Genomic DNA, 13065 nt, shown 5'->3' with positions numbered 1-13065 from the left:
AAATGTCTGGGTAAAAACTTACTTTTTCCCCAATGAACAAACAGTATTTTATTTTTGAATGTTTGCGCTTTCTGTCCTCAACGACTCATAAAAAAATACCTTAAGAATGTTTAAGTGGTTTTGAAACTGCGACTTTTTCAAAAAGCGGTATACCTTGAAACTAGTAACCGGCCCGTGCCTAATCTTGACCATAAAACACGTGTTTCGGCGGGAAATAACATTTTGAAAACAGAAAAAAGCAAAGGTACAAGACTGTGTACAGAAACACTTCAAAGATAGCAACTCACTACACTCTAAGAAATATCTGTGTCTTCTGTTCTATTTTAACAGAAAGGTCCATAGAATAAGATTCACAGTTGTATTTAAAGCTTTAGTGCGTAACTTTTTGATATTAATGAACCTCTGTTACATTTAAGCCGTTGCCATGTGAGTAGCTACAAAGCTAATTAAGACTAGCTCCACCCAACTCTGTCTGTATGTCTCAGTAAGAAACTCACTGCGCAGAAACTCGATTGAAGATAACGACCTCCTCTGAAGAGTCCATTTTTTTATCCTCCCTGTCCTCCTTGGCTACCAGCAGCTTTGTAGGCTTGTTTCATGTGGACGCGCCGTCATTGCTTAGAAATCCTCATGGGCCGACAGAAACTACGCACTACAGCTTTAACATGATTTACGTTTCGCATCATCTGTGCTCCGACAACTTTTGGCGGCCCTGGATGTTGGATTTCTTTTCGGATGTTTACTAACTAAAAAAAAGTTTGAACACGAAGTTCCTGTTTTTCTAATAATTACGGAACAAAATCTGGGTAATGAGCTGCCAGTGCTTTTTATTTTACTTTACGGATTTAATTCTTAGAGTGTAGCTGTCCGCAGGTTTGGTAAAAATTTCGATGGTAACAGCCAGTTCCACCGATCAGAGCCATCGTTGTTACTCTGAGGATTGTGGGTGGTGTAGTACTTCTCAAGGTTGACTTCAGATAGACTTCTAGCTTCTACAGGAGCAGATACGACCGTTTCACAAGCTCACAGCTCGTAGTCAGTCTACCTCGGATGGTAAAGGGAGCGGGGGTGTTAATCGAAACTCTATTGGAGAAAATGAATGGGTTTTTACGTCCAGAACCACATTGTTGAACTCACAGTACTAATTACAGTATGGACCATGACACATGGAACGGAGAGCACTTTACCTGCTTGGAAAGCCACAGCTCAGAGCTTTCTTCATGTCTCTGAAAAAGATATCAGTTCAAAATGTTAGTTACTCAAAGGTTTTCAAACAGGGAACAAAGTGAAATCACAATCTTTCTCACAAAAGAGATGTTTTTATATCAGCAGAATGGTTTGAAAAGTTATTTTGGAACAACACCTACGTAGCATTTTTCCAGACTGTCACATAATGGACCCCATAGTCTGCCGTTTATTAAAACAGGGCACTGGGGACCAGCATTCCCACTCTGAGCCCTGGTTTCAAACCAATTTGCAAGAGTGGGAACCAGAGCTTTGGCAGAGGAGGCCGGGCTCTGGGACCAGGCCTGAGCAGAGCCGACTCTTGGCTCTGCAGCTTTTGTTTGTGCAAATCCCTTCAAATCAGGAAGCCCACGATTGAAAGAGCGGCCTGAGAGTCCCACAGTTCAACAGTAGTTCAACACTGCAAATTAACATTCAACAGAGATATTATACAGAGACCATCTGGAAGGAGTTTACTCCTGCAATTTCAGCAAAGTTCTCCTCTGACAATGACCAGTTTAACAGATGCTAAAGTTAAGGGGGTGTCCTGGAATCCAAGCGGTTTGGGGACTTGGGTCTAATTGCAAGGTTAGTTGCGATTGACTCTAGCTCGCCAGTCAGGAACATTCTACAGTTGGTCCAGTCAGGTCTCATGTCATGGTTTTGTAAATAACATGTCAATTTGTTAAGCACGTTTGTGTGGTATCACAATGCTCATTTTTATTTAAAGTGATCGTAGAGTCTTTTTAAAAACACAGGAGCAAAAGTGTAAGGAATATAATTAACTGTGGTTGAAAGCTCAAGGTAATGCTGAAGCGCTGAAAAGGTTCATGTGTGTCGCAAAATACATTAAAAAAAACTTCTAAAGGCACCTGTACTATCTGTCTGACAAGACGTATAGATACTAATACTACGTGGATCTTCTTGAAGATGTATTGAACAAAGCAAACAGCAAGAAAGGAGGATTTTAAATTCATCAAGTGCTCGTGAAATAATCAAAGTACACGTGTGACAAACAGTAATATAACCTTGGGAACCAAATCAGATATAATAAACCAATGACTGGTACTAGGCTTTATCAAATATAAACTTCGCAAAGAGCACTCTATTAAGGCTTGACAAGGGATTTACTGGAATTGTTGGGTCTATGTAAATTATGGTGTGGGCTAGACCTATCCTATCTGCAAAGGCTCTGAGATAACTCTTGCTATGATTTGATACTACGAATAAAATTGAAAAGTGAAGTAAATGAAGTACACATCTGGAGCACTATGATGTAAAATTAAATAATGAATTGAACCCACAATAGATTCCCAGATTAGATAATACTTAAATAACCACAAACACCTTTAAACGTACTGTACCCAAGGACACAGGGTGTCACACACACACACACACACACACACACACACACACACACACACACCGTGACGCAGGCTCCAGTGGTGGTGTCACAAACAGTCAGGATGGAGATGTTCTGGGCCCGGTTCAACCATCGGACAGACGTCTTGGTCTTACTGATCCACTTCACCATGATCACATAATGTTCCCTATGAAAAACATCACAATTACACAAATAGTTATTCCAAGTTGTATAGCAATCCGTGTACTGTCAAGGATAATTGATTGTTATAGGAGTCATGAATCAAACTTTAAGTAGCATGTGCATGAAAAGAAGATCACAGATCAGGTGAACAGTTTACTCCACATGGAGGTGGTAGATATCATCTGAAAGCTGCCAACTGGAGGATTACTTTGAGATGTTTGAGGACCATAGAAGAACCCGTGCTGTGATTCTGAAGATGAACAACAGTTGGTAATTAAACCAAGGATGCAGGTCAATGCCCCAGCTTCCCGTTTGAGAAGTGGTTCCAAGACTTAGCCCAACCCAATCACACACATTTATTAATGTGGTGCATGAGACCATTAAAAGGTGCAAGAGATGGAGGAGGAAGACGTTGACATATAGTCAATTAAAATACATAACATCTCAAGAGATTAATAACAGCCATATGATTAAGTTCTGGCATGCAGTGATGCAATCTCATTAAATATGATGGTTATAATTTATGTATGTGTTAAAATGAAAAAATTAAGCTGCATTCATTGTAAAATAATCGTAAAATACAATAGTTTTTTGCCTCACCAGACCCATACAGGGTTCAGTTATCTAGCTATCCTCATTCAAAGTGAAAGTTAGAGCGACTGTAACAAGCTGCAGTGTCCACGATGTACAAATGAACGGTGCCCAGTGTCTTGTAAGCAACAGTTATCATCCGAAATTTTCAAATGTCAAAAGCATCCCTGCAGCTGCTGGAGAAGTCTCACCGTAGCTTGAGTGTTTCTGGAGGCATGAGCTCCAGCGTGTGCGTCGGCCCGTAAAGGTTGACCACATAGAGCTTCACCGCCGGGTTGGGTTGGCCAGCCTGCGGGTAGAATCAACAGTCCAGACTTTAGACAAAAGCCTCACATCATCAAATGCTCTCTTCAACACTATCAAATATGGCAAGGGTGACTTATAAAGACCTGGAATGAATAATTAATTGAGAACACATTTTTAACAGACCCTTTGCATTCAAATGTCCACGTTATGCTTGGGTTGTTATGCAGAACTCTAAGGGACTTTGTCATTCAAACTGAGCAGCAGACGTGAAAAACAATACTGGTTAACATAATGCACTGAAGAAACACTTTCCTGAAGTAATACTTATATAATGATAGAATTACAACAGTAAAGTACTGGCCCTGGTATTCTGTCGTGTTCTCAGTTGAACGTTGTTCTAAATCCACGAGAAACCTTCTCTCAGAAAGCATGAAAGTATAGTCTGGAGAAAAGGAAATGCATTTCTAGGGAAAAGCCTGATATCCGGTGCATGGGTCCGCACTGGATTCATGCTCCATCGCTCCCCTTTAGCTATCTGTGGGGGGGTTAAAGTTCACGAAATCGCAAGTTATAACTGAAAATAGTGGGTTTGGACGACAGTGTATATATGCAAAAAGTCAGGCCTGCTTGGATGTTTTGGTGATCCATTCTAAAGATGCACAAGTTGGTTAGTTTACATCATTTACTGTGTAACTGGGACGTGCTGGTATGTTTGCCCATCGGTAGTGGGCCTGGCATCGGCGAGGGTAACATTAAACCCTGAGCCAATCTTTCCGGACTGATTGGTGGGATTGCTGTGGACTAAGTTGACCCGGCGGTTCACAGGTAAGAGGAAACGAGGTGTAACCATGCATCCGGCTAATTTAAAAAGCTCACCTTCCTGTATTGTGTCAACAGTTAACTTCATTTCATATGGTATGTGGCGTTTTTGCTGCGTCCGGAGCTTGGCGCTGCCCAGGACAACTGTGATTGGTTTAAAGAATGCGTTTCTTCTCCTATGCCAAGATGTATGTCCAGTTTGCATTACTGTATTTTTGACTCTTTTACTCAGCAGTAATATAAACTGTCTATTCATGTTCAATGTTATTGTTATTGTTATTAATTCGCATAGCCATCATCATTCCTTACTTACACCTTTTTTGTAATGCCTACTTAATCTGTACTTTATGTAACCTATACATTTTATTATTATTTCTTTATTCTTGTACTGTATTGAATGTTATACAATATAACGTCTTGCATGCTTATGCTTTTCTTGGCCAGGTCAAAGTTGCAAACGAGATCCTGTTCTCAACGGCCTACCTGGTTAAAGAAAGGTTAAATTAAAAAAGAATTAAAAAAATAAATATATGTGTGGAGCAGCCAGACCTTCCTCCGCAGAGCTGTGGAGATAGAGCTGGCAGCACCAGTGTTAAAAGAGCATGGGATCAGTAATGTATGATGTTTACTTAATTCTTTAAGTTCATTTGGGGTTCTTTCTGGTTTTCTTTTTCTCTCCGCCTGGAAACACTCATTCTGCTTGGATTTCCTGTGTTTCCTAAAATGACTGGTGCCGATGCCCACTGCTCCCTGTGGAAAGATCTGGAGACAGAACCACAGGTGCTGCTTTCAATCAAAGACGGGCTAAGCTAGTGAAGCTTGCCAGCTACTTTGTGTGTTGTCTGTGTTGTGTGTGATCAGTGTGGTGCGTTGCATTCTGTTGAAGTGAGGCTGCGGTCAGTGGGGAAGATTATGTCCTGCCTCTTTCAAAGTGTCCTGTCTCCCTGTAGGACGGATCACTAGCGGAGAGTGGCAGCTCTACACACAGTCGCTTTTTCTTTTAGCTTGCCGACTGCGTTGAAAATGTAAAACTGGGATATCAAAATGTTACAATCCACTAGGGGGGGAATAATTAAAATAAACCACCAACCACACGTGTTGTAGTTTGTGCAATAGCCTATGTTTTGAAACTAAATGTAGTAATGAACGGATTAGACTACACACTGGCATTATTCAGGTGTATTTGGCTTTACTTTATGAATATGTTTTGTTGGAAGATAACTGGCCTAGAACGAGACAAGAAATGGTCTAAATAAAAACACCCTTTAATTGACAGACAGACCGGCCTGGGTAGTACACTTAGAAAGGCACAACAGCACAATTAAATAAAGTAATTTAGTGTTTACAAGTGTCTACCTAACCAGTGTCTGCAGATGAAGCAGATGCACAATACATCTCCTCTCTTTGCATCAGAGCAAGGTATTTTTGTGTTGTTCTCACACAAATAGACAAATGTAATAAACTGTGCTCTACAGTGGCTAAGGGAAATAAGGACATGAACAGAGGGTACCCTGGAGATTCATACTGTAGGGTAGTTGTGGGGGAGTTTCCAGAAACACCATGTTGTGGAATGATGAGACAAAGGGAACGCTTGGAGAACATCAGGTCATTCATAGGTCACAGGTTAGGGGACGAGACAATTTGTCTCTAATTTCCAAACCTATTCCTGTATAATTACGTCTCTACAGATTCAGGGAATCAAGCCATCTACATGATAAGGGAGTGATCTGTATTAGGACAGTGTCTTTTGGAGGTTGGTGGGCCAGACACACTTAGCATGTTTTCCAGGTAGAGAGGTAGGCTGATCTGGCCTTTAGCATCTGTGTTAGGTGTCTGCAGTATCTTTCCTTAAGGTTCAGCTAAATGTAACGCCTCCGGCATGGTTTTAAATTCACCTTCAGAAAGACAAGAACTTCAGAGAGTCGGGACGACACTGCTCAATAACACATCGTGGTTAAACTGCACTGCTTGCTTCATTGTCTCGTCAAGTGAGTGTTCATTAAATGAAGTTATCAAGGTCTCCTGAATCTTCTTCACGTGTGTGAAATGAGTTTTTCCTTTGCAGTGCTCACCTCCTAATTGGACGTTGAGTGTAAAGATCTCAGTGTCTCAATGTGCAGAGGCATTAGAGAAACCTGTCTGAGCGTGTTGCACGTGCTTAATAGAACATGGATCCTCTCATCTCATTCTTGAAAATCAAGCAACCAAGCATGTGTTCCAAAATGGAGAGCGAAAGTAAAAACTGATATTTTCTTCTTCTTCGTAATTGCCGTGTATCCAGTGTGTAAAGTGATATTGTGAGAGGTGTGTCTTCTAAATAATGCTTACCTTAGGGTATGGGTACTGCTTCCCTTTGGGGTATGTCATGCCGGTGAAGCGAGGTAAAGCCATGTTGGGCACCAGACTATCATTAAGGACCAGGAAGGCCAACCTCTCTCCGTCAGGCGACCACCAGTGGGCCACATGGGTCTGCAGGATCTCCTCTGTTTGGAAGGAGACACAGGGTGACCTACATTCCTTTATCAAATCAATCTTGAAAGTTAGGGATCAAAAAGTACAATTGTTACCGTTTCATAACACAGAATAACTTAATATATAGGATCTGCCAAAGTATGCTTAAAGCTATCCTAGCTATGTGTAGAACTTTAATGGGATTACAGCCTTTTGACACGACCACTGGGGATGCCAACTAACTCTTCTTAGAGCAGCTTCAAATCCCAATATACTTCAGATGTGTACACTGTACTTCTAAGTTAGGAGCTAATGTGTTACTCCGGGTGGACATTCCTATCTGTTATTGACATTACATTATGAATGGATCTTAGTATTGATATTGAAATGTAGATGGTTTAAACAATAAAGTTGATAAATAGTACTAAAAGCATGAATCTCCATAAAATAATTTTTCATTTTTGTTAACACTGACTATTTAACACTTATACAGCATACAACACTTATTGCAGAAAATGTCAATCTTCTGAATTGGCTTTGGCAACATCTTTAAAATGTCCCTTATTCAGCTAATTACACTGATCTGTTTTACATTGGTAGTAATATAAGTTAATATTTGTATCTTGTTGAATGCAAGTTAAAATAAAAGTTCATATGTATACTGTATAATGTCTTTCAGTATGTAGTTATACACAAATAAACTCATCAAATATAGACACAAGAAAACACTGAAGTGGAAAATAAACAGATAAAATTAAAGAAATGTTGTTTTTTTTCAAAGTTCTAATTTTGGGCTCAACCATCCCATTATAATACGTCAGAAATGTAATTAAGAATGAACAAGAAAATGGAGATAAAACAACAGTTTAGTTATGTGCGTACATCCTTTTTAGGATTTACCTAATAATCTTTTCTCCTGAGAGATTGACCAAAGCCGCTAACAGCTTGCAGTGAGTGTTTCCTTATGACACATAAAACAACTCCTCTCACCCAGCTGGGAGATATCTGCACTAAAACAAACATCAATATTTAATCACTGCCTTTCAGAAGGTAATGCTTCTCAACATGGGCAGTTACGGTTTAATGGGACAGTCTGCCACCACTTTGACTACGAAGTCCGATCTATCATCTGTATCTATGTTTAAAACCTCCAGTTTCTCAACATAGGTTTTAAACATAGATTCAGATGATATATCGAACATCGTAGTCAAAGTGGTGGCAGACTGTCCCATTAAACCGTAACTGCCCATGCATCCTTATCTGACTTCAAGTTACTGACTGTCATTTAGATCATGGCATGGTTTTTTCAAACAGCTCCCAGGATGCTTTGACTAGTTTTGTCCTGATTTTAAAGGCAGTGAAGACGCTGATGTGTACCTTCGTAGAGCCAGTCAGCAATCCCATTGAAGATGATCCCTTCTTTCCCTGAGGATGTCAGCCTGAGGGAGTTACTCTTGACATCTGACTGGTAGTAGATGTTATTTTCAAATATGTAGATCTAGAGAGGAGAGAGAAAGCACACACAGTCACAAATTAAATGTTACATCACATGGTAAGGAGTAGAGAAATGCTGCAATTGAAGAACACTGGTGCAAGGCTGAAAAGGTTCCAACTATGTGCCAGATTTCAGGCTTCACATCTTCAGCACACATCCACTGGATTAACCGTTCTATTAAATCCGTTTGGGCTCAAGCATCCAAACTATTCTTTTAGAATTAAAGATGCAAAGCATTGTCGGTCAAGCCATCAAGTCATTAACTCTAATGTACTGGAAACTATTTGTGGAAGTAAAGCTGCTGCTCCCCCAAAGGCCTCCGCAGTGAATCCCAATCTCAAAACCCAACACGGGGTCACTGTTAGCTCGTCATAAACAGGTCAGGTGCTTTTGGTATTCGTTTTTGATGCAAAGTCTCCTTTAGGGTTTCAGTCAGTGTAATTCCAATTTCATCCCATCCGCGGTGTTATTTGACGCTCTCCGGGTACCTCTGGTGTCATCTTTTTAACACACTCAGTCAAGACAACTGGGGGTCACTATTCAGTCCTCTGGGCCGGGACCAATTTGGCTTCATTTCTCAACATGCAGGGCAAAACCGATTGTGGGTGGCGTTAAAACCCAGGACTCAAACCCATTTCTCTTGGGTGAAGGTCCTGGGTTGTGTGATCCCTCCACCGCCCCACAGTACTCCCCACCACTGCTGCTCTTAGTACTACACTACCTTACAGCGCTCCTGCTAAGCTGGGTGTGTTTTCAACAGACACTAAAGGGTGCGTTGTGCATCGGTACCTGACGCTAAGAGCCATTGACCATGTGGGACTATCTGACAAGCTGGGTTGCAAAACCAGAAACCTCCAGAATTCTCCATCTCAAATGCAGCTGCACAACCCAAGGCACCCCACCCACGCTCGTATTAAAAATAGTTTGGCTTCTTGTGTGTACGTCGCCGGCTTTCATCACACAGTAAACATGTGAATATGACTGACAGCACCATGCTCATGGGACATTCTGAGCCTCAGTAATGTAAAAAATGATATATTTATAGTGCATAAAAGGGATTTTGTCACTTGTGTTATTATTTTTTGTTTTTCTATTTAGGGGATAATCATGCTGATCCTTTGGAGCTACACTTCCCATGTCTTGAAACATCTGCCAAAGTAGCTATTAGAAGTAGGTGTGTGCAGCTAGCCCACGGGTGTACAGCCAAATATCAGCTGGATTACTATGATACTGTAGAAAAAAAACTAAAACTAAGCTGAAACACATCACATAAAACAGATCCAACTTGCCAAACAAACATCTGTCGATGTTACTCAGACCATAGTGTAATTAATATATCTTTCTGTGGCCTTATGTGATCTTACATAACCATTTGTTAGCAATGGGCCTCTCTCTGCACTGTCAGCAGGGCCTTCTGCTGTCTGGCTGCAAGGCATCACAAAACATCCTCAGTCTGGGAGGCAGTCTAGAGAAATGATTATCTAACAGCAGACTCTTCCGAACCGGGAGGGTTCATTACCACAACTGTGGAGTGAGTATAGACAGCCATTCGAGGTTTTATTGCTGCAGGTTTGATCAAATTAAGCAGGTTTAATTTGGAGATCTGGGCAAGTTATCCCCACAGACGTTTATTGAGATTTATTTCACTACCTCTAGAAGACGTTTGCTTAGTCCAAACAGTAATGAAACCAAATAACTTTGAATAAAACTTTGTGTTTAGTCAATGTAAAGTAGTTCCGTGCTAACTATATTTGAACATTTTTTAATTAGTATGTACATTTTAGAAGCCCTCATCACTCAAAATGTAACACGAAAATCTCAAAGCTTTGGTCATGTCTTTAACTAAAATGGATAAAGCTGGCTATAGAGAGTAGTATGGATAGATCAATACCCACAATGCATTAGTCAATCTCTAAAAAACAATTGTATTTTTCATAACCTGTCTGTGGCCTGCCTGTCTTAGTTTCCCAAAGACAAACTTTTGTAGTAAAAATGCTCACATTAAAACAACTTAAAAGGGTTACAGGTGACAAAATATAAAGGTGGATAAAAAGACAGGCGTAGTACTAACATTAAAACGCTTGGCCTGAATGCCGCGCCACGTTGAAAAAGGACACTCCTTCTCGGAGTCAGAACTCGAGTCTGAACGCACAGAAATAAAACATATTTTCAGATTACGTGGGACTTCTACTCTCTCGGTATCTCTTTATCATCCCCATTATCCGCATCATAATTATAATTATAATAATAATAATAATACATTTTATTTGTAATGCACTTTACATTTAAACAAATGGGTTGGTGGGGGGTGGGCATTTCCATAGATCCAATGGTGGGTGAGAGTTGAGATCTTGTATTCAACCCTAGCAGAAACAGGAAGCCAGTGAAGTGAGTGGAGATCGGGTGTGATGTGGTCTCATCAGGATCCTTTCAGGACTGGTCTGAACAGACTGCAGTTTCTGCAGACCTCTTACATGTTTATAAATCTGCTTATAAATCCTTAGAGGAAAAAAAGCTCCTCAATTCTACGGAAGTTGCCTGAGAATGACGTTGTTGTTTTCATGGTTTCTTCAGTATCAAATTAACCCAGTGATAGTTTGTTGTCTCCGGGAGGCACGGCAAACATTTAACGTTAATTGCTGATTTGGCAAACTTTTAATGTGTTGATATCCCAATGGAAACGAGTGTGGGTTAAGGAAGGGGGCTCAACAATGCTACTCACTAAATCCACGGCAACATTATAGTATTATTATACTATTACAGTATTCTAGTTAATATAGTAATACATTGCTTTGAACGTGAGGAACAAACAACCCTGATTATAAAACCTCCTGGCGTCCTTACACACTTTCTCGAAACACACGCCATTGCTACCGAAGATGCACTTCTTGCTAATGATGCTGCCGTGCCACTCGAGAGTCAGAAAACCTTCCCGGCTTTGAAGCTCTCACCTCCTTATTACCATAATTACTTTCTAATGGAGTTGTGTTTGATTTATGCTCAAATATTACATGCTGAAATTTGCAAATATGGACAAAGCAAGCAGCTCCACTGTGTTTTAGGCTTCCCCATCTGTCTGGAGTAGATAAATAAAAAAGGTATGATGGGAGAAAATGTGAATCTAATTAGATTCCCTCAAAACCTGAGTACATAATGAGTAGAGCAGGGAGTTCTGAATTAGAAGCATGCCACTACAACCACAATTCAAATACACATGTGACACACGCAGGAACACACACGTCACCCAGGGCTGGAGCGGGAGATAAATTTGTCACTTGTATGGAAGATAAAGACTGTGGCATTCAGCAACAAATGTGCCGGAGTTGAAGACTACATTATAAACTGTGCTTTCCCATTTAACTACATGAAAGGAAAGTAAGCTCCTGTGTATTTACTGCTGATACAATGTGTTGTCTTGGTAAGTAATTGCAGTCGAACATCAATGGAATGTGTTTTTATTACTTCACAGTAACCCTGACACCTTGTATCGTGAAATAAACATGCTTTCATTACTTATTTACCGCAGCTTCAGCAGGTATAAGACACAAATAAGTAAATGATTATCCAGAGTGCTGCGGAGGACGGACTGGCTAGTCCACAAAGCATTCTGGGATTCTGGCATTATGCAGAGACCTGAGGACCAGGTAACCATAGTCCTCAGATTGGACAGATAGTCTAGCCAGCTGTCTGGATTTACCCTGCAAAGATCTGAGGACCAGGTAACCATAGTCCTCAGATTGGACAGATAGTCTAGCCAGCTGTCTGGATTTACCCTGCAGAGATCTGAGGACCAGGTAACCATAGTCCTCAGATTGGACAGATAGTCTAGCTAGCTGTCTGGATTTACCCTGCAGAGACCTGAGGACCAGGTAACCATAGTCTTCAGAAATCCGCTGCACGTTAGAACGCCAACAAAGAAAGAGGAACGTGATGGACCTTTGGTGGAGTACTACTGGAAATGAATAATCCTCGATACAGACTACATCCATGTTAACCCTGAAAAGCAAAAACAAGGGATGCAGTGCTGAGTGGCCGGGTGAGGCTGTGGAAGGTGTTCTGTGTCCTCACCAGCTGTTGGCCTTGCACTCCCCATGCAGCGTACTGCAGCACCGAGTTCACCACCTCAGGAGGGTCCAACTCCCAAACCTCCCTAAAGAAACCACAAAAAGCAATGTCTTCACAAACATAAAGGCTGCAGAGTGTTTGCATTCAGGGCGGCGAGACTGGGGAAGGATCTGCTCGAGGACATCAGCTCAGCTGGGTCACCTTTAACTCCCTTCTTTAAACAGAGTTTTATCGGAGAGCCTCTCCCGGATTTTATTTGAGCTTGAACCTGCTTTGAACATTCTTTTATTTCTTTTTAACAATGTTTTGTCCCTGTTCTACCCACTCAACAGATTTCTATACACCAAATAGATGTTGTAATTGTTGTAAAAAAACCTGATGGTTTTTATGAATGCTTGCTGTTTTGTGCACTTAACGTAAATTGGATTTTAAAAAGTGCTCCAGATTATTGTAATTATTAAAAATCCTATGACATGCGGTTGTTTGGATGCTTTTATATAGACCTTATTGGTCCCTAATACTGGATCTAAAGTCTCTTTATAAAGACCTAAGTGGTCCCTAATACTGGATCTGAAGTCTCTTTATATAGACCTTAGTGGTCCCTAATACTGGATCTAAAGTCTCTTTA

General features: G+C 40.8%; 1 protein-coding gene across 2 annotated transcripts in view; it reads right to left on the bottom strand.

Moving 5' to 3' along the window:
• LOC117952548 (inactive dipeptidyl peptidase 10-like) overlaps positions 1-13065 on the bottom strand; it is a 172025-nt gene that overhangs the window by 25324 nt on the left and 133636 nt on the right. For both annotated transcript variants that reach the window (XM_034884928.1, XM_034884927.1), the window contains exons 7-12: positions 12441-12522; positions 8255-8375; positions 6755-6909; positions 3553-3650; positions 2651-2774; positions 1188-1226 (exon numbers count right to left, since the gene is read on the bottom strand). In XM_034884928.1, coding sequence (XP_034740819.1) covers positions 1188-1226; positions 2651-2774; positions 3553-3650; positions 6755-6909; positions 8255-8375; positions 12441-12522 — 619 coding nt within the window. The remainder of the gene's footprint in view (positions 1-1187; positions 1227-2650; positions 2775-3552; positions 3651-6754; positions 6910-8254; positions 8376-12440; positions 12523-13065) is intronic.

The sequence above is a fragment of the Etheostoma cragini genome, chromosome 11 (genome assembly GCF_013103735.1).
Source record: "Etheostoma cragini isolate CJK2018 chromosome 11, CSU_Ecrag_1.0, whole genome shotgun sequence".
Classification (NCBI taxonomy): Eukaryota; Metazoa; Chordata; class Actinopteri; order Perciformes; family Percidae; genus Etheostoma; species Etheostoma cragini.
The sequence above is the reverse complement of the archived record's forward strand: the minus strand, read 5'-3'. Positions and strand labels throughout refer to the sequence as shown.